The sequence below is a fragment of the Lotus japonicus genome, chromosome 3 (genome assembly GCF_012489685.1).
Source record: "Lotus japonicus ecotype B-129 chromosome 3, LjGifu_v1.2".
In the NCBI taxonomy this organism is placed as follows: domain Eukaryota; kingdom Viridiplantae; phylum Streptophyta; class Magnoliopsida; order Fabales; family Fabaceae; genus Lotus; species Lotus japonicus.
Window position 1 is genome coordinate 6,377,169 of NC_080043.1, and position 24,083 is coordinate 6,401,251.

The 24,083-nt window shown below is 37.1% G+C and overlaps 3 protein-coding genes and 1 long non-coding RNA gene across 6 annotated transcripts; 3 read left to right on the plus strand and 1 right to left on the minus strand.

Annotated features, from left to right (window-relative positions):
* The first annotated feature begins 1,436 nt into the window (after positions 1–1,436).
* On the plus strand, positions 1,437–3,653 carry LOC130743490 (uncharacterized). The gene is made up of 4 exons (XM_057595742.1): positions 1,437–1,831; positions 1,922–2,232; positions 2,315–3,177; positions 3,283–3,653. Exons 1-4 carry the CDS (start codon positions 1,437–1,439, stop codon positions 3,466–3,468), a joined length of 1,755 nt encoding a protein of 584 aa, XP_057451725.1. The 3' UTR covers positions 3,469–3,653.
* A 454-nt stretch (positions 3,654–4,107) lies between these two features.
* On the plus strand, positions 4,108–4,746 carry LOC130749784 (uncharacterized). Its single transcript, XR_009023096.1, has 3 exons — positions 4,108–4,233; positions 4,327–4,428; positions 4,510–4,746. It is a non-coding gene; the product is annotated as an uncharacterized LOC130749784 (long non-coding RNA).
* A 15-nt stretch (positions 4,747–4,761) lies between these two features.
* On the minus strand, positions 4,762–8,027 carry LOC130749783 (serine/threonine-protein phosphatase 7 long form homolog). 2 transcript variants are annotated; one of them, XM_057603156.1, is made up of 4 exons: positions 7,791–8,027; positions 6,147–7,183; positions 5,302–6,062; positions 4,762–5,209 (listed from the first exon to the last, which is right to left on the minus strand). In XM_057603156.1, exons 2-4 carry the CDS (start codon positions 7,177–7,179, stop codon positions 4,874–4,876), a joined length of 2,130 nt encoding a protein of 709 aa, XP_057459139.1. In that variant the 5' UTR covers positions 7,180–7,183; positions 7,791–8,027; the 3' UTR covers positions 4,762–4,873. The 2 variants fall into 2 exon arrangements, with proteins under 2 accessions (XP_057459139.1, XP_057459138.1); XM_057603155.1 differs by lacking the exon at positions 7,791–8,027 and having other exon boundaries at positions 6,147–7,746.
* A 5,441-nt stretch (positions 8,028–13,468) lies between these two features.
* LOC130748213 (ADP,ATP carrier protein 1, mitochondrial-like) lies at positions 13,469–16,516 on the plus strand. 2 transcript variants are annotated; one of them, XM_057601380.1, is made up of 4 exons: positions 13,469–13,607; positions 14,637–15,102; positions 15,204–15,578; positions 15,930–16,516. In XM_057601380.1, exons 2-4 carry the CDS (start codon positions 14,647–14,649, stop codon positions 16,224–16,226), a joined length of 1,128 nt encoding a protein of 375 aa, XP_057457363.1. In that variant the 5' UTR covers positions 13,469–13,607; positions 14,637–14,646; the 3' UTR covers positions 16,227–16,516. The 2 variants fall into 2 exon arrangements, with proteins under 2 accessions (XP_057457363.1, XP_057457362.1); XM_057601379.1 differs by having other exon boundaries at positions 13,545–13,701.
* The last annotated feature ends 7,567 nt before the right edge of the window (positions 16,517–24,083 follow it).

Consider the following 24,083-nt stretch of genomic DNA (forward strand, 5'->3'; position numbering starts at 1 on the left):
TCCCTCCACCAACCCCTCCACCATTACTCCTCCCTCCAACAACCCCCCACCAGCCCCCCATAACTCGCCCAAACTACCTTATTCTCCATTACTCCACTCCTCCCTCACATTTCACCTTCCCACCACCACCACCATCTCCACATTTCCACCACCACCACCACCAACACCACCACCACCAAGGGAAAGCTTTTAACTTCTGGTAAGTGTTGTTAACTTTGGTACTTTATTTATAGTTAGTTTAAGTAGTTAGTTGTTAGTTTAAGTAGTTAGTTTAGTTAGTTAAGTTGGTAATTTAAGCTGCTGAATCGTGAACTGAATCGGTAAATGATTTACCGTTATAGTACCGGAATTTGATTTACCGTTATGGGGTCGGAATTTGATTTACCGTTATATGGTCGGTTATTGATTTACCGTTTTTGTTCCAGGGATGACAGAGTCATTTTTCTTTGGTGAATCACAATTGATACATGCTGTTGGATTGGAAAATGATAATCCAGAGGAGCAACCATCACTAGCTGAACCTCCGATTATATCTATAGATGTCTCTCATTTGTATCATACTGATCAGGTACTCATTGCACAAATTTTTGCATGCTTTGTTTGCTTTGTTTATGCCTTGTTTTATGCCTTATGCCTTGTTTATCCTGAAACAGCGTTTCCCTTTGAAAGATGATCTTATGAAATGGGTTCGCGACATTTCTATGGCAAATAATTTTGTTTTGGTGACAACAAAGTCTGATAGTGGTGCGAAGGGAAGAAAAGAATATGTCATTCTGGGGTGTGAGAAGCATGGTGCGTATATTCCCTACAGAGAACCGGATCTTGTTGAAGGAACGTCAACACAAAAGACAGGTTGTCCTTTTAGGCTAAAAGGACGACGTACGAAAGATGATAAAGGTTGGTGATTGAAGGTGATGGACGGTAGACACATCCATCTCGCAGCTGAGTCACTAGTTGGCCACAATTACGCTGGTAGACTGAATAGTGAGGCGAAGGAGGACGTGATAAATCAGGCTAAGACTTGGGTTCCACCTAGAAAGATGTTGGCGTCCTTGAAGGAAAAAGATCCTTCAAACTTGACTACCATCCAACAAATTTATGGTGTTTGCAAGCGGTTCAGACAATCCGTTCGTGGGTCACTGACAGAGATCCAATACTTGTTGAAGAAGTTGGACGGTGAGAAGTATGTTCACTTCGAACGAAATGAACCCGGATCGGAAGTGATTAGAGATATATTTTGGGCTCATCCGAATGCCGTCAAACTTTTCAACACATTCCCATATGTAGTGATCATGGATTGCACATACAAGACCAGCAAATACAAACTACCCTTGCTCGAGATTGTTGGTCTGACCTCCACGGATAAAACATACTCAATAGCATTCTGTTACATTGGCAGTGAGACCACAGAGGACTACATTTGGGCATTGGAGTGTATGAAGTCTCTGATTTCCGACCAATCTAGGTTGCCTAGAGTGATTGTGACGGACAGAGATCTTGCTTTATTGAGTGCTGCTTCACAAAGCCTTCCCACCACCACCCATTTACTATGCTTGTGGCACATCAACAAGTGTGTTTTGGCAAAGTGCAAAGAGTATGTTGGCACGGATGATTTTGCTCAAGAGGTTATGGACAAGTGGGCCGAATTGGTAGATGCTCCAACAGTTCCAGAATTTGAAGCTCATTGGATTGAATTGTTTAACATGTGCAAGCATAAACACAAGTTGAAATTTGCCACTTATTGTTCTACTACATGGTTGGTCCACAAGCAGAAATTTGCCAAGGCATGGACAAATCATGTGATGCATTTTGGAACAACAACAAGTAACAGGTACAAAAATTATGTTATGACTTGTTATATGTATTTCATTTCATAGATTATTACAGTATTAATTCTTACATGTGCGTTGTTGGTTTGCAGGGCTGAAGGTGCACATGCCAGCTTGAAGTTGATGTTGCGGAACAGTAAGGGTGACCTGGCCACATCATGGGATGCGTCGCATAGTTTGACCACCAATCGCCACACTGAGATAGTAGCATCGTTTGAGCGCAGTATGAATAAAATTGATCACCTTTTCAAGACCCCTTTCTACACAAATATTAGGGGATTTGTGTCAATCAAATGCCTGAAACTCATTGATGCTGAACTGACAAGAATGCGAGCCTCCGGCGGCAGATGCGATTGCTTATTGAGAGAGACTCATGGACTACCTTGCGGTTGTCAACTTGCAGGTTACCGGTCAACCACTCTCCTCTCAACTACTTCCAATTATTTATATTTGTGATTCAATGTAACATGTCTGTGAACTTGCAGATTATGAGAGGATTCCGTACGAGGCCATTCATCCATTCTGGAAGAGCCTAAGTTGGGAGCATGTACCTGTTGTAGATACTGGCAGCTCAGATATTTGCGGACTAAACCATGGAGAGATGCACCCAGAAGTTGAGGCACTGACACGTTATTTCCATTCTTTGGATACTGGAGGGCAGAGTATGGTAAGGAGGAAGCTTCAAGCGATATATTGTCCTGAAAGGAGTACACTATGTACTCCTGAGCTTCGGATAAAGTCCAACCGCACTCCTAAGTTGAAGGAGAGCAAACAACCCAAGGGTCGAGCAATAGGATCCTTGACTCGTGATCCTTCAACGTTTGAACTTACTGACAAGAAGATTAAAGAGGAAAAGAAGTCTTCACAACCAGCAAAGAGGAAGAAGCGTGTGAAGAAGTCTGATACAAGCCATTTCATGTGTAACTTTCCAGCCTTTCTCCATCCATATATTGGCACAATTACAGATGTTGAGGATGATGGTAACTGTGGCTATAGATCCATTGCTGCATTAATGGGGCATTCCGCCGGTCAGGACGGTTGGCCTTGGGTTAGGGCTACATTGATACAAGAACTTGAGACCAATGTGTTAATGTATAATAGGATGTGGGGCACAGATGTTGTTAATGCCTTACATAATCGTCTCACTCTTCCTATTGGTGACCCGGCCACCCCTGACAAATGGTTTCAACTGCCAGAGATGGGATACCTTGTTGCCACAAAGTACCAATTGGTTCTCGTATCCTTATCCTCTATGGGTTGTAACACATACTTTCCACTGATAGGAGCCGGCCCACGAGATGAGCATTCTGTTATAGCTATTGGACATGTGATAAATCACTGGGTACAGGTATATTTTGACCAAATACACTAATATTTTAGTTGCCTACTAGCTTGTCGATTAATTTTTGTATGTGGAAGTTATCTAATTTTATGGTTATTCTCTAAAATGCAGCTCCAATTAACTGCTGGACATCCTATGCCGACTATTGCTCCCCAGTGGGATTGGCACGCTGATCTTGCCTCCAAATACTGGAGGAACCTATATCGTCCACGTTTAGACATGTATGATGCACAATTCCATGCTTGGCTTGGTGCTTTTAGTGGTCATGCGGACTATGTGGACATCACCACAGATTGAATGTTCTTGTATTGTGTAATATTAATTTGTAAACTCTCTGTAATTTGGTAGAATGTGGCCCTTATCACAGGTTGTTGTTAATGATGAAAACCTAGACATCATCGTAGATTGGCAGGTTCATGCGTGTACTTTTGGTAATGTTAATTTGATGTACTTTTGGTAATGTTAATTTGATGTACTCTTGTCATTTTCATTTTCATTACCCTCCACCACCAACCCTGACATTACTCTCAACCACCAGCCCCAACCACTCTTCTACCATCCACCAGTACACCTTAAATGTTTTGACCGCACTCCTGAGCTATAAATCTATGTTGTGTCTTGCCTCTTCTTCTCACTCTTCATTCCTCATCTTCCTGTCTATTGTGTCTTGACTCTTCTTCTTACTCCTCATTCTACACAATGGAACAAGACCCAAATCCATTCCTCCGCCATTGCAAAGGTCAAAGCAACAACTCTGGCAGCTCTCGTCCTCTCATTCCTGGCCCGGCTGGCGCCATCCAGGCTGCCATGTATGCCCGTAGATCCACCCCGAACACACCACTCATTCCGACCCAGGAAATCGTGAGGCGTGTGCTAGATCATGGATCAACCGAAACCGATCCTGATTTCAACTCACATGTTTGGCTATCAGCCCTGCAAGAGTGGGGAATAGCCACTCCGCTGGGCTCTCTGACAGCGAACGTTGAGAGGGTGGAGAATGTTGTTGCTGTTATCAAATCTTGCACTCCCAATGGATTTGGAGATGCGAAAGTTACCCTCAAGGTATGTCTTGAGTTTGGGTTTTGTAAGGCCTTGTTTTTTGTCCCCCTTGACTAACCGTTCTAATTTACTTCTCAAACGATTTCAAAAATTTAGGACCCCACGGGTGCCGTTGATGCTAGCATCCACCGCAAGGCATTTACTCACAGTGAATTTGCGAATGACATAACTGTTGGATCTGTTCTCGTTCTCCAAAAGGTCTGAAACCTAAACATGAAACTTGCTTCATTTTTTGGACAGTTAAGCATGGTTTAATTAAAGTATACATTTCACTTGCAGGTTGCTGTGTTTGCACCTAGAGGAACTGTTTGTTATCTTAATATAACATTGCCCAACCTAGTGAAGGTATTCCCAAAAGATTGCGGACCCCATGACTTCATCGATATCACAGAGGAATAATTTTGTTTTCGGTGTTGCTTATGTTTAATTTGGTTGTGTAACCGTTTAACTTATTGTCATGGATTACTACATGCTTTGAATTATTTATATGTTGTCGTTGTTTCTGTTTTTTTCATTATAAGAGTCATAATATTAAGACTAAAAATATAACACATGCAAATAAAACGAGGAAAGAGTCATAACATAACATAAAAAGTCCTAACATATACATAATAATGGATCCCACATAACAAGTGTAATAAAATCACTCTCCCCGACCCCGCCCCCTGCGACCTCTGGGTCCACGAGCTCGACCTCCACGAACACCCTCTCCAGGATCACCCTCTCCACGAGCTCTGCCTCCACGAGCTCCGCCTCCACGGGGTCTGCCTCCACGAGCTCTGCCTCCACGAGCTCTGCCTCCCGCAGCTGCGGCTCCTCGAATAGCAGAAAAGGCAACTCCCTGGGTACCAACGAAGGAACTCCGTCGAAAGAGATCGAGCGCCCTCTCCGTGAGGATCCGGGGCTGTGTCCCTGGAGCATAAGCACCTGGCACCTCCAGGGACTGCTCCAACAACTCCACACCCCTACGTATGGCAGACTGCATAAAAATAATATACAAAAATAATTTCATTAACAAAAATCACAATTGAATGAATAAAAATAATATACAAGTTTAGAATCCAAACTTACCACGGCACTAAGCTCCTCCCTCCTATCCTCAGGGATGATGAACACATGTGACACTCTGCTATACCACCTCATGTAACCCTCCACCGCCTCTCCCGGATATGTAGCAGGTATCCCCTGAGGGCGGAGGTGCGGCTCAAACTCAGCATAGGCAGCATCTGCGGTCTCAGCAAGTGACCCCGTCGTCTGGATCTCAGAGGGGTGTCGAGGGATGTCCTGTATGAAGCCAAACTGGCGCATAACCCGCTCTGGTAGATGTAGGCTCACAGACCGGCCGTAAGGTGTCCGGATGTAGCCGGAATAGAGGGCCCTGGGATCCCGCGGTCGAACATCTCGATGGTCCTCAAAAGGGGTCCATGTGATATCATCCACTGTAAGCTCATCGAGCATGACCCGTCTCTCATCGAGTCCGGAATGCGCGATCCGAGACGTGGACCACCGCTGCGCCCTAGGCTGGTCCTGTGTGTAGCCGGGGACCTCCGTCCTGATAATGACGCTGCTGGATATGTACTCATACGCCCATGACAGCACAAGGGAGGTGAACCCACCGATCTGCGCTGTCTTCCTGCGGGAAGCACGACTCAGCTGTTCGTACAACGAAGCCAGCGCAATCGCACCCCACGCGTACTCCGACACGCGACCGAGGTCCTCAAGCATCCCGATCCAGTAGACAGTAGTGTGGTAACCACCACTCTTGCTGGCAAAGAGGGTGGCACCAAGCTGGTTCACCAGCCAGATCCTAGCAGCATCCTCATAGCGTCCCCCTACAATGAAATGAATTAAGTTAACAGTTATTAATAATACTCTAAAAATAAATACAACTTAATAAAGTAATTATTAAGACATACCATCCATAGCAGACGTGTACATGGTCTTCAAAGTAATGAACCGAATGTTCTGGCCACCCGCCGCCTCAAACTCAGCCAGATAAGCAGCAACAGATCCTCCCAGGAGCTGGGCGCAGAGCGCTGCAACCTCGTCTCGCTCCCCTCTGCCCGGAGTGTAGAACCTCGACCCTGTGGGAAGATGGAGAATAGCCGACACATCGTCCAGGGTGATAGTCATCTCCCCGAACGGCATGTGGAAGCTACTCGTCTCCTCATGCCATCTCTCAACAAGGGCCAGTACGACAGCTGGGTCTGTCTCCGGTAACCCGCACCAAGGCAGGTGATACAAACCCGTCTGCTGCAGCAGCTGTCGCACAGCTGTGTGGGCCTCTGAATCGCCATCACAGGGGAGGTTCCATACCTTCCCCCCAACAGTGGCCACCCTCAATGTCCGACGGTCCACGTACCGCGGGTCTGTGCGAAGAAGTGCCTGCCACGTCCAAGGAGCCTTGTGGTCAGGATAATGCGCAAGAAGCGACAGATCCTCAGGCCCCCCGGGAAACGGTGCCACCCTCTGGATGAGGTCGTCATCCGCGCCGCCCTCTGCCACCACATCTGGCACAACATCAGCAGCATCAATCTCCTCCTGGAGAATAAGAGGCTCCTCCTCCTCACCACTGGCCTCAGAAGCAGTCTCAGAAGCAGTCTCAGAAGCAGACTCCTCGCCACTGGGCTCCGAAGAAGAATGCTCGCCAGATGTCTCCTCAAGAGGTAACTCAACCATCGGAGAGACCGGAGTAGGATGAGGCTGAGGCTCAGCCGGAGTACCTGACGGAGCTGTAGTAGATGGACCACCTGACGGAGGTGTAGCAGACGGACACGGAGACGGAGCCCCGGCCGGAGTAGCAGACGGAGACGGAGACGGGGCCGAAGCCTCAACCGCCTGACTAGCTGCTCGATGGTCGCCGCGCCGCGTAGAAGCATGCAAGCGCTCGTGGCGATCCTCTGCATCATCGACTGTAGAAGATCGAGACCTCTTCCTCCCGCCCTTCATTCTCCTATGAAAAGCAAACAAATTTAACATCAAATTACAACTTGAACAACTTTAACAGTTACAACTTGTACAAACATCTCTCATATAGCAACAAACATCTCTCATATAGAAACAAACATCTCTCATATAGCATCAACACCCTTTCTAATTTGTCAATCTAGATAACTAAAATGCAACATTAAGGAAGTTCCCTAGTTCTAATAAGCCGATACCATCAACACCCTTTCCCAGTGTCATGACACTAAAATATTTGAAAATTTGTACAAAATATTCAGCCCAATAGATGGAGGAAAACTAAAAAAAACTGGCTTAAAAAAACTGCCTTAAACTGCCTTAAACTGGTTTAGAATCGGGAAATGTTTTCCCATTACAGAATCGGAAAAACATTTTCCATTACAGAATCGGAAAATGTTTTTCCGATTTTACAGTAACCCAGAAACCAGAACTGGAAACGACCCACTCGTGCCCATGACCGTTTCATGCCATTTCAGTCAATAAAACCTACCTCTAATCAATAATCAACTACCCTAGTGTTCAACATTCACCTAATAATCCATCAACTACCTATAATCATCAATCAATGTGAGAGAATCAATAAAAATGGAACTTACCTTTTGAATGTAATGGAATGGGAGTTCCGGAGCTTTGAGGAAGCTTTGATGATGATGGGACCGAACGCAAGTTTGGGAGAGATTTGAAGAGGGAGTGATTTGGGGAGGGAAATGGGTTTTGAAAATTATGTTTCAAAACCTATCTGATGCTGTTATATCAATACGAATCGGTAAATGATAAACCGATACGTATCGGAAAATCATTTACCGATATTAATCCTGAGGGTTTCCGGTAATTTCCCCCACTTTAAGTGGGGCGGGAAGCCTAAGGGCTGGGGTGTTAAACCCAATTCCCGACATTAAGTATATAAAACCAATTTGAGGATCTGCAGCAGAGTTTAGAACACTCTAATCAGCATTTGAAAATTAAAACCCAGATATCATATATTGTTGAAAATTCAAGTAAAATTGTTGTAAGGTCCATGCTAATAATACGAAGACTTGACATAATACAAAAATTCTATATAATACATGATAAAACACTAGAATCAACTGATGAGTGGAAGTATTTTTTTAATACGTATATATTTTTTATAGGAGACAAACATATTTGAACCGAGAAATATTATTTAAAGAAAATTAGATATATATGAACCATTTTGAACCAACCATAAGGCAAATGATTGAGAGTATGTTACAATTCAAATTAAAAGAAACTTACAATTAAAATCTAGAGTTGAATTGTAATTCATTATCAGTTTTACACTAATATTCAATTATATTATGTCATGTAGACAAAACAGTTTTATTTATCTTAAATATTAATTAAATTTTAAAAATATTTCTAATTTAATGAAAATTAATTGGATGTATGTGAAAATAAAATTTAAATAGAGCAGAAACTTTTAATCCTACAATTTAAATTAGAAAATTGAAAGTTTGAATTACAACTATACTAGATATTATACTCGTGCTTTGCACGGGTTTACTTACAATATTTTTTAACATTATATATAAATTATTATAGTGTAATAAATAAAAAAAAAATTTAATTATAAATGTAAAAAAACTGTGTTAAGATATTTCAATAAATATTATTATATTTTTTTATAAATAATTAATATTACTCAAATTTTATTATTGATATTTAATTATTAGCATAGAAATGATTTTTAAAAATTAAAAAATTTATGAAAAATTATTAAGTCAATTTGAAATATTTAAATTACGTAAAAAAAAATGTTAAGTGCTAGTGTCATGAAATAAATTTTAATATCATTTTTTATACTTTTGTTCTGGAAATAAACACTCAATAATGGTATAAGCCTCAAACCCTAATAAAGCAAGAGTCTAGTAATATCCTAATCTTTTAGAATAAATGCCGAATGATCCTTTGCAATGATCATAAAGTCCTCTTATATAGGTTACATGAAACTCTAACTTTGCCACTAATGGGGCTTGTTGGGTCGTACCTCGCTCGGCTCAAATCCCTTACATACATCAACCACCCCTGGCGCTTGCCCTAAGGTGGTCCCTAATCTCCTAAGTCCTTTCTCTCGCTCCTAACGAGTTCCTCTCTTTTAGGTCTTGTTCGTCCCTGGGCAAGTTCCTCTAGGGTGTGGGGGGCTCGCCCAATCTAACTTTTTACCAAGAAAGTCATTTGTTGTGACTTGTCAAGGTCAAGAAGAATAAATTAATTTTAAATTTTAGAATTATGATAAGTGATAACATAAAATTCGCGAATGTTTTCTCAAAGCTGATAGCCAAGAGACTTATAATCTCTCGAGGTTCTACGATTACATTAAATGGATATGCCTCTCACAACGAACATTTATTCAACTTTGACCATTATTATTTTTCTCTATTATGCTTCCTTAAGTGATTTTTTTTCTTACAACAAAAGATGAATATTATTAATAGCAAATGATTCATGAGAACAACCCTTTCATGGATAAGTAATTTTTACTAATATATCATATATCACAATTATTATTAGATATTTTTTCAATAATGCACCTACATGTTATAGTTAACTTTAAATGCATTTTAGCGGCGCTTTTTAATTTTAAAACTATTTATCTACATTATTATTAAAAATATTATTTTATTATTAACTAATTTTAATTTTTAATATTTGTCAAATGAAAAACTAAAGACAATTTTAGTTTTTTTTTAACAAAATTAATTTTTAATATTGACAATAATTTTTTTTAGTTTTTAATATGAGAATTATATGGTTTAATGCATTTAATACTCTTTGCTAATGTGTTTAATGCAAAAGCTCAAATGAGCTTTATATATATATATATAGATATAGATGTATTAGATTTACCTAATGCATTAGGAAGAAATGAGGTCAGAGCAATTATATATATATACTGAATGTCAGAATTAGCAATATTCTCTTCTTGTTGTAAAGGATTTTTTTGGGGAAAAGATATATAAAGCAGTCCACTCATCATTTATTATTTCACTTTATCATGAAAATGAAACAACGAGCTAGCATTATTGTGGATATATATTCTGTCAACACCTTGGGCATATACTATTAAGTCACTGGATTAAAATTCCACAAGTGGCATATAGCATTCAAGTGATTCAACACCGCAATGCCTCTTCTGCCCAAAAAGATAAATGGCAAATCCCGGAAATCCAGTGATAAATTGACCTTTTTTTTTTCTTTTTCTGATCTTAATTCTTTTAACAAGTTTGAAGAAGAAGCACTTCTAGCTAGGGCCATACATTCCCTCTCCATAATAATATTAACGGATGGGGGAACCTTATCCTTTAATTGATTTCTGTGAAAGCAAAAATTATCCTTTGTGTTGCTTCAACTTGACCAATTCTTGTACACAAGTGTTGACGTATCATTGGAAGAATTGAAATGGTTCCATCTTTCACACAGTACTCACATGAACTAACCTGACAAAATTCTAAAACCCATTGAAGTGCTAAAAGCCTTAAACACGGTAAAGTACATCATCATTGTGTAGTGAATAGTAATCATCAATATTGCTCTCATATTCCTTCCTGACACGCCTTTGAATGACAAAAAAAAATTCAATACAGTTCCCTCAAAAGAAAAAAAATAATACTAGATATTATAAAGAAATTAAATGTTACTTGAGTACTCGAATAGTTGTTCAATTGAATGCATGCTTTGGATACAAGGAGGAAAACCACTACAAGCTAAAATTATGGTGAATATAGTTGTCCACCTTGGTTTTCTATTGTTCATGTACTCAACCAAGCAAAATTTCAGACTTATCCTTTAACTGCAATTCAGGGAGAAAATATCTAAATGTCGACATATCCAAAATCGTATGGGCTTCCTCAAAACTCTCGAAATGTTCATGTTCATTTGACACAGAATAATTTACCTGCATAAATATTGGACGGCCCACTAGGATTTATCCACAGAAGTGCTATTGTAAAATAATGACAAAATGTAAACAATGCATCCCATCATCTGATCACAGTTGATTAGAGAATCGATACTTCACCATCAGCTTGCAGCATATGTAAAAATTGTTGTATTCGCCATGACTCATTTGAATCTAGTGGTGCACTTGTTTATTAATTGCTCGCTCCTTCAATTGAGTGCCATTTGAATATGACCTTACAACTTTCAGGTTTTTACATTTTTGGTTGAAATAATTTTTCTAAGTTTAGGTTGACGTGTGAGTCGGCTGCAAAACTAACATAATGATTCTTAATTAAGTGATTATTCAATAAAATGATTATAGTTGAAAGAAACTTTGGTAAAATGTGAAAACAGATAAATAAATGCTCAAACGGCTAAAAGTAAAGCTTGAAATGTAAAGGAGGGCCGAAGAACCAAGTAAAGACTTGAAAAGTAAAGGATAAATAAGGGAAATAAACAAAGGAAGTGTGGGAAATAAAAGCAGAGAAATAATAACAACACACTTTAAAATACACTTCATATGATTGGTTTAATTTTATAAATGTTGGCACACTTTCCCTATTTTCAAAAAATATCTTAAATTTTCAAAAAATCAAACAATCAATCATAAGGAATGTGTTAAAATTTGTCCTTAAAATTACTAGCACTTCTGAAAATACTCAAAATAGTATATTACTTGTACCAAAAGAAACAAACATATATTTTTTCTTTTTTTTGGTCAATTTTTTTTTCTTTTCAAATGTCAAAGTTAAATCTTTTCTGCCACGATTAATGTATATTGGGCTATTTCCAAGATGTGGCCCAATAACAAGTCTAGTCCAATGGGTTAAGTTGACCATACGCCTTTAGCAAAAAAAACTTGATCACATGCCAACTCACGTTTGACTATCTTTTTCTTACCTAAAAGAATTTGGTTGCCGTTGCGTCCCTAAAAACAGGGCAATTAAAGCCATCATCATCCCTTTACCTATGCTGTTTATAAGTTTTTAGAATATCCTCAAATTTGCACTTGTGTACTGCAGATGGTAGGTTTAAGCCCCTCATAGTCCTTTTAGGTTGAGACAAGTGTAAGTTATTTGTAATGAAGTACAGACTCTCACACGGACACCGAACACAACACGACACCGATACTGCGACACGACTAAAACTCAAAAAGTAAGATACCGTTACACCACACACATATATGTGTGTATCCCTTGGTATATTTCTATAAGCTCTTACCATAAAGTTTGGGAAATTGCTTTGATGTTTTCTTTGTAAAAAGGCTAGTTGTTTACAAAAAGAGTTAATCTATCTACCGGTTTTTCACTCATTTATTGATCATCATTGAAAATGCATTTGACTCTAGTTCTTCAAGTGATAAATTAGCAATTTCTTTCATTTTTTTTTTTTGATTCATCGGAAAACTAGCAATTTCTTTCATGCTTCACTCTAAAAAATTATGTTTTTTTTTAATACAAGTGTTCGAGCTGCAAAAAATACTTTTTTAATCAAACACCGCGAAAAAGTGTCTAACACGTGTTGTGTAGGTGTCGAGCGGGTGTCGATGTATGTCGGTGTTTGACGCCGGGACACGTCATATGTGAGAGGTGTTCATGCTTCATATTTTTCTTTGAACTTGACAATTTTTACTATTTTGGCACGTTAGTCGCTGCTTAAGAAAAAAGTGACTTGGGAGTTTAATAAAAAACTTAATTTGATTTTAACTGATTTTTCTCACACTATGATCGCACTTTAAAAGTGTGTAGTTAACGCACTTTTAAAGTGCGTTTGATGCAAATTTGCACAAAACTGATATCATATGATTTTTAAAAAATATGTGACCACCGCAGTAAATCTTGAATAATATTCTTTCAAAATTCAAAATAAAATACTAGATGAAGGAATTTGATTAAATTCCACACAGTATCGATTACTTAATTTTTCTCTTCAACTTTATAGTTGGTCGACTTCGCATCCAAAATAAAAATTTGTCAAATATTTCAAACTGCACCGCTCCTGATTGTGAAACAACTCTTAGAAATCGCATGAATTTTGGAATTCTGACTGCAGATTTGAGCGTAGAATTGTCATATTACATTAATTAAGAAGTGACACTCTCATATTTCTTCCAAAAATGAAAAAAAAATAAAGAAAAAAATATGTGTGAGAAATCAAACATGTGAGTGTTAGAATAGATACGAAGGAGTTCGAATAACAATTCCAATCTTATTATTAAATTTAGATCTTAATAATCAAACGGAATAATCTCACTAATGACTAAAAATTGTTTTAGAATAATGGTAAATTTAAATTAAATAAAATAAATATACTAAAAATACCGACGTTGCAGGCTGTTATTGACTAGAATAGCCAGCGTCCCGAATTTAACTCTCATCCCCCTCACAAATTCGTTTCAAAGCATTCTCCTCCAACAAACTCGCGCAGCCTCCAACCCCTTCCTTCATTCCTAGGTTAATAAAATCTCTGCTCTCGATTCTTCTTGATCGTTTCGTTTTCTGTTTCTAACTTCCAATCTTGTTGTTCACTTCAATTTGTTTCATCTGTGTAAGCTAAATCTCTCGCGATCGCTTAGTTTTCAAGTGTGATTTTGAAATGTTCTTTTTCTTTTTCTCTCACATGGATCATTCAGTTTTTCGATGAATTGTGATTTCTGGGGTGCTTTTGTTTTGGTTGATCATGATTAAATTTGATCTCATTCCTCTCTGTTTGGATTTCGTTTGATTTAATGGTTTCTGTTCATTGATTTGTGATTTCCGATCACGCCAATAAGCGTGTTTGGAAAACTTAAATTTCTAGTTTTTTTATTCAAAGTTTTGTTTGATTTGCTCTTTCGAAAAGTGATGATTATGATGTATGATTATATAATCGTTGATTGTTTTGATTTTTATATGCAAACATTCAATTGAGGCCCCGCATAGCATTTGACTTTTCATTTTCTGCAATTTTGGTTGACAAAACAGATTGATTGTGAATTGTGATAGTGACTGTTTCTGTGATTGTGACTCGTGGCTGATTTAGTTTCTTAATGTTTTCTTCAAGTTTTTTCAGCTTAAATTTAATTAACTTTTTACAGTGATTTCTGATTAATCACGTTAGTGCCTGTCGTTGATTATTTGCATCACTGATGATTTTCCAAACTTGTATAGGAGCTGTTGCATTATCATTTCCATTTCATCCTGGAAAATATGTAAATTTATTATTTCAATGACTCCTTTGGAATTTTAACTTATAATTGATGATACAATATGATTTTTTTCATTTTCTCTTGTCGTGTTGTTTGTCTTGCCCGGTGGCTACATACTTGCCTCCAACATTGTCTGATTATAGTGAAGGTTGTTTGTCAAATCAAATGTGCAATTATGTGAATTGTTACTTGTCTTGCTTGTTTGAATTTTAACCATTTGTTTCATGTTGTTCTGTTGAGATTTTATTGCTTAGTTTATCAACATTATTTGACATTGGGTAGTTGTTTTTTTCAGAAAAATCACCATGGTTGATCAGGTTCAGCGCGCTAGAATCAATGAGAATGTTGCAGCCCAGCCCTATCTCCGATATGGTCTCTCTTCATACCAAAGGCGGTTTGGGAATTACTCGAATGCCGCATTTCAGTATCCGGTGATGCCATCATGCAGAGCCACAACTGATTTTTCTACCGTTGCAGCAACTACCTCCCCTGTCTTTGCTGCAGCTCCTGCAGAGAAAAGCCACTTTCTTATTGACTTTCTCATGGGTGGAGTTTCAGCTGCTGTATCCAAAACCGCAGCTGCTCCCATTGAAAGGGTTAAACTTTTGATCCAGAACCAGGACGAGATGATCAAAGCTGGAAGACTTTCTGAGCCCTATAAGGGTATTGGTGATTGTTTTACGCGAACAATGAAGGATGAGGGTGTGGTTGCTCTCTGGAGAGGCAACACTGCAAATGTCATCCGTTATTTCCCCACTCAGGTTATTTATTTTGCTTGCCCCTTTTATTTTTACCCTGCTCCTTTACAACACTTTTTGGCTTATTGCTTGTAATACTAAATTTGCTATTCAAATTATACTAGGCCTTGAACTTTGCATTTAAGGACTACTTCAAGAGGCTTTTCAATTTCAAGAAGGATAGGGATGGTTACTGGAAATGGTTTGCTGGCAACTTGGGCTCAGGAGGTGCTGCTGGTGCCTCATCCCTTTTATTTGTCTACTCCCTCGACTATGCCCGTACCCGTCTGGCTAATGATGCAAAGGCTGCAAAGAAGGGCGGAGGAGGACGACAATTCAATGGTCTCATTGATGTCTACAAGAAGACATTGGCATCTGATGGTGTTGCTGGTCTTTACCGTGGTTTCAACATTTCCTGTGTTGGAATCATCGTGTATCGTGGTCTTTACTTTGGAATGTATGATTCCCTGAAGCCAGTTCTCCTGACCGGATCTTTGCAGGTTGGTATACATTATCTCCTGTGTGATGTTAGTGTGCATTTGGTTTTCAGGTCACACGTGTTACGTGATAACTTTAACAGAAAAGCACAAATTTCAATTTAGTAAACGTGAAAGAAACTTCTTACTTCTGTTGGGTTGAATGTGCTTTCAAGTTGATCACGACTTGAATCCAAACATACCCTTATTTGACCGAATTCTTATAGTTGTGTATCAACATTCAAGTTAATTTTGGTGTTTTTTAAAATAAAATATGGCAAAAGAGGGTGCTTCTGTTTTTTTTTCTTCATGGCTTCAATTTCAATAATTTGCTGACGGCTTTTTGCAATTTGTCTTCAATCTTGATCATTGCAGGATAGTTTCTTTGCTAGCTTTGGTCTTGGATGGCTCATCACCAATGGTGCAGGTCTAGCATCTTACCCAATTGACACTGTCCGAAGAAGAATGATGATGACCTCAGGGGAAGCTGTGAAGTACAAGAGCTCAATGGATGCATTTACCCAAATCCTCAAGAACGAGGGTCCCAAGTCCTTGTTTAAGGGAGCTGGTGCTAACATCCTTCGTGCTGTTGCTGGTGCTGGTGTGCTTGCTGGCTATGACAAGTTGCAGGTGGTGTTCTTCGGCAAGAAGTATGGATCCGGTGGTGCTTAAATTTTCAGCCCCTATTCATATTTTAGTTATTTGATGCTGATGAAAATCACAGACTGCTGAGAATGCTCCAAGTATTGCGGCAAAATTTTGTTCAATAATTTCACTTCAATGGTTGCAGTCTGCAGACCCTTTTTTTCTTGGGATATCACAATTTGATATTTCAACTATATGATTTATTTATGTTTCAAAAAAAAAACTATATGATTTATTTAAGTGGCAGGCAAATCATCTGTCCTCTATTGAATTCCGTTTTGTTTGATTTGAATTTTTAAGAGATACTCTATTCTATACATAGTTCTTGAGTTACTGTTATCTCTAGATTAAAATGCATATGCACCTTTTATTTTCATGTGTCTAGTAAATCTCTTGGAATCAAATTGATCATTGTTCTTTTGGATATTTTTACCTTGTTTGGATCAACTAATTTATCCTTAATCAATTTTCCCATTTAGAAGCTTCTCATAGAAACATCTTCCCATAACTGATTTTCTCTTTAGAATCAATTCATGCACCTTTATTTATCACTTTTTTCAAATTCTCTCGGTGATCATTCTTCCGCTCTGCCATCCTCTCCTTTTCCTGGATTAAATCTTATTTTACACTATATCTTTACATGGTCTTTTTGTCTAAATTTTATGTTTATTTCTTTCTTATCTCATATAATCTTCGAAGTTGCCACTACACTTTAGGCTTCAATTTAACCAAGGTTGATTGTTTGCTAATTCAATTACGTTTTTAGTGGGTGTTGATGGTGGGATTTTGTTCTGCTTGAACTAGAGGAGGTCTGCAGAGAAAGATCTTGACCAGACTCATCCCCAACCTAGATGGGCCATTCATCCGCAACACAAACACTATTTCCTCAACCAAGTTGAAGCTAGCAGTGCCATGTTCTTTCTTTCTTTTCTTCCTAGTGTTTCGGATGTCTCACCTTTGTCACTCGAGCACTCTTCATCTAGCTTTGACCAATACCGCCATTGTTGGCCATTGCTAGGAGACTATTGTTCTGACCCCCTCTCGATGATCCTTAATAGAGCCAACTATTTTTCCTCTATAAGTAATTTGGCCTACGCATGACCGACACACAACATTGTCATCCATGGTCTCATCTGACCTATGGTCTAATGATCGAGACACAACTGTGTCATCCGACCTATAGTCTCACAACCGAGACACAATTGTGCCATCCGACCTGTATCCTCACAGCTGAGACACACTGTGTAATCCGACTCATAGTCTCATGATTGAACACAACTATATCGTTCGACCTATAAGCTTCGTGACTGAGACGTGACAATGTTATCCGACCTACAATCCCATGATTGATGCACAACACATCGATTTGTAGCTTCGCTAATGAAACAACCTAGGCACCAACACATGGCCTCATCACCAAAAACATGGTGAATTGAGCTTTGCTCCATGTATTCTCGATACATCCCATCAACTCTTAGTGTTTCTGACCGACAACATCATTGGTAGATCATACAGAGGTTCTCGTGCTTGATACAACTCAAAATAAGTTGCCCCCCACTCTTGGAAGAAGTTGACTGAGACATTGGCATCGCAACCGACATAGAGTTTCACGACCTAGTCACTTCATAGCCGACATATACCCTCACTGCCGAGATTCAACATTGTAAAAAAAATGCCGCACTTTCGCTTTGAGTACTCGAACTAAAAGAATGATCATGGATCAATACTTGTGCAAACTCTACAGATCACCACTACCCCATAAGACCTCAAGAAGATCAAATAAACATTGACAGTGCATTTCCCACCCGAATCATCATCCACACACTCCCTCACACTAAGATGCAACCGTAGGAAGAGGAGTAGAGGCAAAAGGCTTATCAATCATTCATCAACAAACTAAGTGACAACACCTCTAGGTCAACCCAAGTAATAACCATATGGAACCTTTGACTACCAATGATACTGATGTTTCCTTGACCCGTCTTACCTAGTACCTACATAAGGAGCTGCGAGGAAAGACTAAGTAAGACCTAAATATTTCTCTTCACTACATATAGTGACTTAGGAGTCGAAGTGTCTTCGCAGGTACCATCCTAGAGGGTCCAAGATGCACAGAGGAGGAGAATGTGAAGATTGTCCAAGTACATGAAGACAACCGCCAAAGCATTCACTACATATTTTAGAACATATTACAAATGCAAAAAAAAATTATATTTAGACACAAAGGAAATATTAATTAGTTTCATTACATATTTACTTGATAAACGATTGTATTGTAGTAGTAAGATTACTTAATTAAGTAGGGACGAAGTAAATTTTCAAATAGAGTTGGAGTATATGGGACCATTGTTTATTAGTAATAACCTCTATTTGTGATTTCCCTTTTATTATTGTTGTTGGGGAACTGAAACCTGTTTGGAGATTTCTTGTGGTCTACAATTGGTACTGTAGGTATTAGTACGATTAGAACTCATAAAAGCGCTTTTGAAAGCTGAAAAACAGTTGTACGGTGTAGATTGCCGTGTCACATGCAGCAGCAGAGATTTCCCTCTGATAAATGCGGCTCCACATTTCAACTTGTCATTTAATTCATTTGTGCACTTTATTTATTACCATTGCGTTTCGGTATATTTGTTCTTTCTAGTTTCTGCTTTCCCTTTTCCTTTCTAAGGTCAAAGCATTTATTTGTAATGGAGATTGCAATTTGCAAGAAACTTAAAAGTAGTAACTATTTTAAGTTCAAAGAATTACATTAATTGGCTTTTATGTCGAGGGAATGAAGTATTTATGAGGCCATAACTGCATACAAGAGCTAAAGCAAGTTGCGGTACCAATTTTGGTTGAAAGATTTATTCCAATAATAAATATATCCAGGTTTTAAAACTTTAGGGTATTCTTTTGAAAACTAATTTTAGGGTACTTTTTCTTTTGAAATTTAATTTTAGGGTACTTGATGCTTGCTAGTTGTTGTATCAATTACTACTTCCGTGGCAGAAAATTTGTGATTTTAGCTAGGGGTAGAAATAAGCTGGACTATGCTACATTTTGCTTAAATAACATAAAAAATTTAAGATATGAGTGTGACTTGATATTTGTTTTAGACTTTTTAAGGCCTGAGTTTGAGCCTTTTGAAAATATGATCTGGTTAAGTAGCTTATTTAAAAGCTTACTTTATTATAAGACAATTTAGAAGACTAACAAATTTACTTGTGAGCATGTCATCAAATTTATAGACTAATTAGTTTAAATTTATTAAAATCATTATATCGTCTTAGTCAAAGTAAGTAGGTCATCAATCGATTTTTTAAGAGATTTATATGGTTAAATCTTTGCATAGTCTAACACATTTAAACAAATGAATAAGTAAATAAGGATATAACATTAAGATATTTTTGAAATTCAATATATAAATAGTAGAAATAATAAAATAATTTTATATTTATTTTATTTATTTAAGTAGACCAACCTATTAGGCTAATAAGATTTTTTGAGTGGTATACGCCTTACCATTTTTACTTAATAGGCTTTGTACAACCTATTAGGCTAATAAGGCTTTGTACTCAAGTGGTATGACTTAACTTGAGCCTGAGTTAGGCTAAGGCATAAGCCGTTGTCGGCAGCCTGACCTACCTTCACCCCTAGTTTTAGCCCCCCTTCAATTTCCCATAAATGCTTGATGTTTTAGAAAGTCAAGACATTTTTTCCATCTATATCCTAATTAGTTGTATTTTATTTCACCTATGATCTTTTATAGTGACCCACTACAACTTTTCTCTATTCACTCATATTCTTCTCTACTCACGAGAGTATTTATTATTTCGTATTACTAGAAAATAATGAATAAGAGTATTTTAGTCAAATACTAACTGTTTTCTTGTCTTTGTGTTATAACTTTAAACAATAATCTTTATGGAACGAAAGATAATATTATTTATAATATCTATTATTTTTATGTTTTAAATAAGGATTTTAACCTAGACTTTTTATGCACTTGAATTCGATTTTACATGTCATTTCTTTTAGAGTATCCACCACGCGACATCAATGATTAATTCTCTCTCCACGATTCATCGCACATAATAGCAAACAACTGACCATAATATTTGTCCTATTCTCATTGGCGAGGGTCGAACCTCAAACATCATGAGATCTTACATGTCTTTTATGTCATCTAACGATAAGCATTTCTATAGACACTTGCAAATTTATGATGAGTTGTAGAACTGATTCTCTTACCATCAAAATAGAAGTTATTTTTTGTGTGTAGTAAATTATCAGTTGCTGATTATTCTTCTCGACAAAATCCCCTAGCGCTTCTACCTAAGAGTGAATATATGCTGGTCTTGTAACACTCCACTTTTCGTTATTAGGTTATTTATTATTTTATTTTAATTATTATACTATATGGTAATTTGATAATTTATGTGATTTAATTTAATGATTATTTGATTATGTGATTTAATTAGATGATAAAGTCATTAAGTTATTTTATTAGATAATTAAGTGATTATGTAATACAGATAAATAAGGTTTTTGGGTTTTATTGTGATATATGGAGCGGAGCCCACTAGTATTACTAGTTTAGGGTCAGGAGAGATATAAGTAGAAGGAAAGAAAGAAAATTAGGATTAGAGAAGCAACAGAACACGGAAACACGTGAAAGGTGAAGGAGAGGAGAAAAGGTGGAGAAAACCTAGAATTTGATCTTCAAGAAGAAAAAGGTCTAGGAGGCTTTGTACCGGTGTAATAGAAGGTAAGGGTTTGAATTTACCTTGTATAATTGTAGTATAACAGAGGTTGAGTTTAACATGAAGGAACCCCCAACTTCTTTGAAAATTCAGAACTGAGAGACTGTGTTGAGTGTTAACATGTGGTGAGCAAAATTCATTTTGAGCGAAATTGAGGTTCTAGGGAAAATTGGGTTCTGTTCTACCCGCAGACACCCTAACAGTCTGTGTTGTAGAGAGAATAACTCTCTCTACAGAATTCCAAATTGAGTGAAACAAATTTTGTATGAAATCTAACTCATAGGGTTATGTTGGGTAATATTTTCATAATTTTTCGATTGCTGGTTCAATACCAGAATCATCTGCAAGTTCATTCTGTTTCTTCCCGCAGACCCTAGCAGCCTGTGTTGTAGAGATCATAACTCTCTCTAAAGAATTCCGAATTGAGTGAAACTAATTTTGTATGAAAGCTAACTCATAGGGTTATATTGGGTAATATTTTCATAATTTTTGGATTGCTGATTCAATACCAGAATTATCTGCAAGTTCACTCTGTTTCTGCTCGCAGAAACCCTAACAGCCTGTGCTGTAGAGAGCATAACTCTCTCTACAGAATTCCAAATTGGGTGAAATCAATTTTATATGAAAGCTAACGTATAAGGCTATGTTTGGTAAAATTTTCATAATTTTTGGAGTGCTCGTTTAGTACCAGAATTATCTGCAAGTTTTCTATGTTTCTGCTTATTTCTGTGATTGATTCTGGAACTGGTTCTGGTAATTGATGTGAAACATTTGATGATTTTGTGTTGCTAGTATGTTGGTGGAGTAGTGAATTATTTGATAATTATATTGAAGTGTTATTTTGTGCAATTTTGGTGTGATTTCCGTTATGGAATTTGGTGAGAAAATATGTTATATATTTGGGGCTGGAGTGGTCTCAAATTGCATGTTTTAATTTATGAGTTTTTGCACGAAATACACTTCATTTAGTCAAGAGGCAACGTGTCGGTTTTCATCGGAAAACTGAGGTTTGTCCCATAACTGGCGTGGTTTTGGAAGTCTGGAGTGGACTTCATTGGTGGTTAACTGTCTAGAGTGGACGCGGTGATACCGCTAAGGTTAACAATTGGTACCACATGCATACATTAGAGTCTCACACACTAAGTTTCACGTTTTCAGTGGTTTTATGTGTTTGGTGAATTGTTGGTGAATTGTTTTGCTGTTGTGGTATAGTCGAATTATTATTTTTCTTAAAACTTATAATTTTCCGAAACAACAATAAGAATTATGAAACTGTCTTGAGAGCAAATATTATAATCACTCAGATTTTAAAGAAAAGGTGAAGAGTTTATAAAGCAAAATCTGAATTGTTTACTTGCTCTTTGTTATGCTATATTTTATACAATGTAAGTTCTTACCCTTCTGTTGGAATGATGTTCTATGTGACATCGCTCAGGTACTGGAGGTAGAGATGTGGTTCATGAGAAGTAGCTTCGGAGAGTCTTAGCTTATGTTATTATTATTATTATTATTATTATTATTATTATTATTATTATTATTATTATTATTATAAAATAAGTGTCTTGCTCTGTAGTGTAACACTGGGTAGATACTTTACGTTACTTTTACATTTCGGTTGAGAGGATTTTATAACCTCTCCTTATGGAAGTTGTTGAATAATTTTCTAAATTATGGCGATGTCGTACTGTTGATGGCCGAAGTGCTCATGAAATTCTGTTCTGAGTATGATGAATTTTTATTGGAATATCATGAAAGATAGACCTATTTAAATAAGTGATTTTATGCATCTTAGTATTATCTGGTTGGTTTAGAAATTTTATTGCCAAAAATAATTCATTCTTTGGAAAGCATATGAACTTATAAATTTTCAAACACAATTAGTGTTAATTTTAATGAGTTTTCGTGAAGAAGTGTAATACTCCCTTGATATGTTTTTAAACTCTGATAAACGTTTTTAAATAAAACAATGGGAAAAAGGGGGTGTTACAGGTCTCTTCAACATATCACTAGCGCCTTGCCTAATAATTTGAGGGTCTTTCTCTTTATTTTACCATTTTTGTTAAAAAGAAAAACTGAAGCTAATTGTTTGCAATAATAAGACTCATCCTCTCGAAGTTCAGAGATCACATTAAATGAATAGACCTCTATCAAGAAATCTCACAATTTATTTTTTTATATATAATGTATATTATAATAATATAATATATCATATAATAATATATTTTATTATATTATATCATAACACATCACACAATATATACTATATATATTATAGTATTATAATATTGTAATATACTATATTAATATATTATGATAATATATAATATAATAAAATAAATTTGAATTTTTTATTGACAAAATTTCCATTACAGTTTTTCTTATATTTCTAAATGTTACATTAATAATTAATTATTTTTTTGTTACGATTTGAAAACAAAAGATAAATACCACATATCTTGACAAAAGAAATGAATAACACTAGAAGACAATTGAAATAAATGACACTAGAAAAAAAAAAAGGAAACTTTCAAACTCACACCGCTAATAAAAAATAAAATATCAAAATTATGTTTAAAAAACTCTTATTTTTTCTTACATGAACAATCGCTAGTTTAATACACATAGAACTCCATCCATCAATTTAGGATAACACCGAATCACACCTAATATTTTGTGATTAAGACACATTTTTTTTGACACTTTTTAATATTTTATATCATTAAGTACAATTACATGTTAGTGTTACTGTATAATTGAAGCTTATTCCATGTAATTTTACTTAATGTTTTTTTTTAAGAGATAAATAATGTTGAATATAGTAGTGTCATTGCCAACATGGGCTGACACAACTGACTTTAGGTTTCGGGTTTAGCTCCCACCTCCCAGAAGGTCGAGGTTTCGAATTCCTCTAGGGTATTTAAAATTAAAATCTCAATTGGTGGGCAACCCTCCTCGAGGAGATCTCCTGGCGCTCCTTCTAGGAGTGGGCCTTTTCTGGCCAGCATGCTATTGGCGCCCTGCCCGGTAGTGTGAATGTGATTTCTCTTCGTTATAACATTTTTTAAACCCCAAAAAAAATAGTGTCATTGTTTTGTTTTTTTAGAAGGGTTCATTGTATTTTTTAATACATATACGA

What these genes read in the sequence shown, in the direction of transcription:
- LOC130743490 (XM_057595742.1), top strand. Translation starts at nt 1,437, where the DNA reads ATGAAGTCTCTGATTTCCGACCAATCTAGGTTGCCTAGAGTGATTGTG. An exon ending in GGAACAACAACAAGTAACAG is followed by an intron (nt 1,832 to 1,921) that starts GTACAAAAATTA and finishes GTTGGTTTGCAG; the next exon opens with GGCTGAAGGTGCACATGCCA. An exon ending in TTGCGGTTGTCAACTTGCAG is followed by an intron (nt 2,233 to 2,314) that starts GTTACCGGTCAA and finishes GTGAACTTGCAG; the next exon opens with ATTATGAGAGGATTCCGTAC.
- LOC130749783 (XM_057603155.1), bottom strand. Translation starts at nt 7,209, where the DNA reads ATGTTAAATTTGTTTGCTTTTCATAGGAGAATGAAGGGCGGGAGGAAG. An exon ending in GTACACGTCTGCTATGGATG is followed by an intron (nt 6,063 to 6,146) that starts GTATGTCTTAAT and finishes ATTTCATTGTAG; the next exon opens with GGGGACGCTATGAGGATGCT. An exon ending in GGGAGGAGCTTAGTGCCGTG is followed by an intron (nt 5,210 to 5,301) that starts GTAAGTTTGGAT and finishes ATTTTTATGCAG; the next exon opens with TCTGCCATACGTAGGGGTGT.
- LOC130748213 (XM_057601380.1), top strand. Translation starts at nt 14,647, where the DNA reads ATGGTTGATCAGGTTCAGCGCGCTAGAATCAATGAGAATGTTGCAGCC. An exon ending in TCCGTTATTTCCCCACTCAG is followed by an intron (nt 15,103 to 15,203) that starts GTTATTTATTTT and finishes AAATTATACTAG; the next exon opens with GCCTTGAACTTTGCATTTAA. An exon ending in TCCTGACCGGATCTTTGCAG is followed by an intron (nt 15,579 to 15,929) that starts GTTGGTATACAT and finishes TGATCATTGCAG; the next exon opens with GATAGTTTCTTTGCTAGCTT.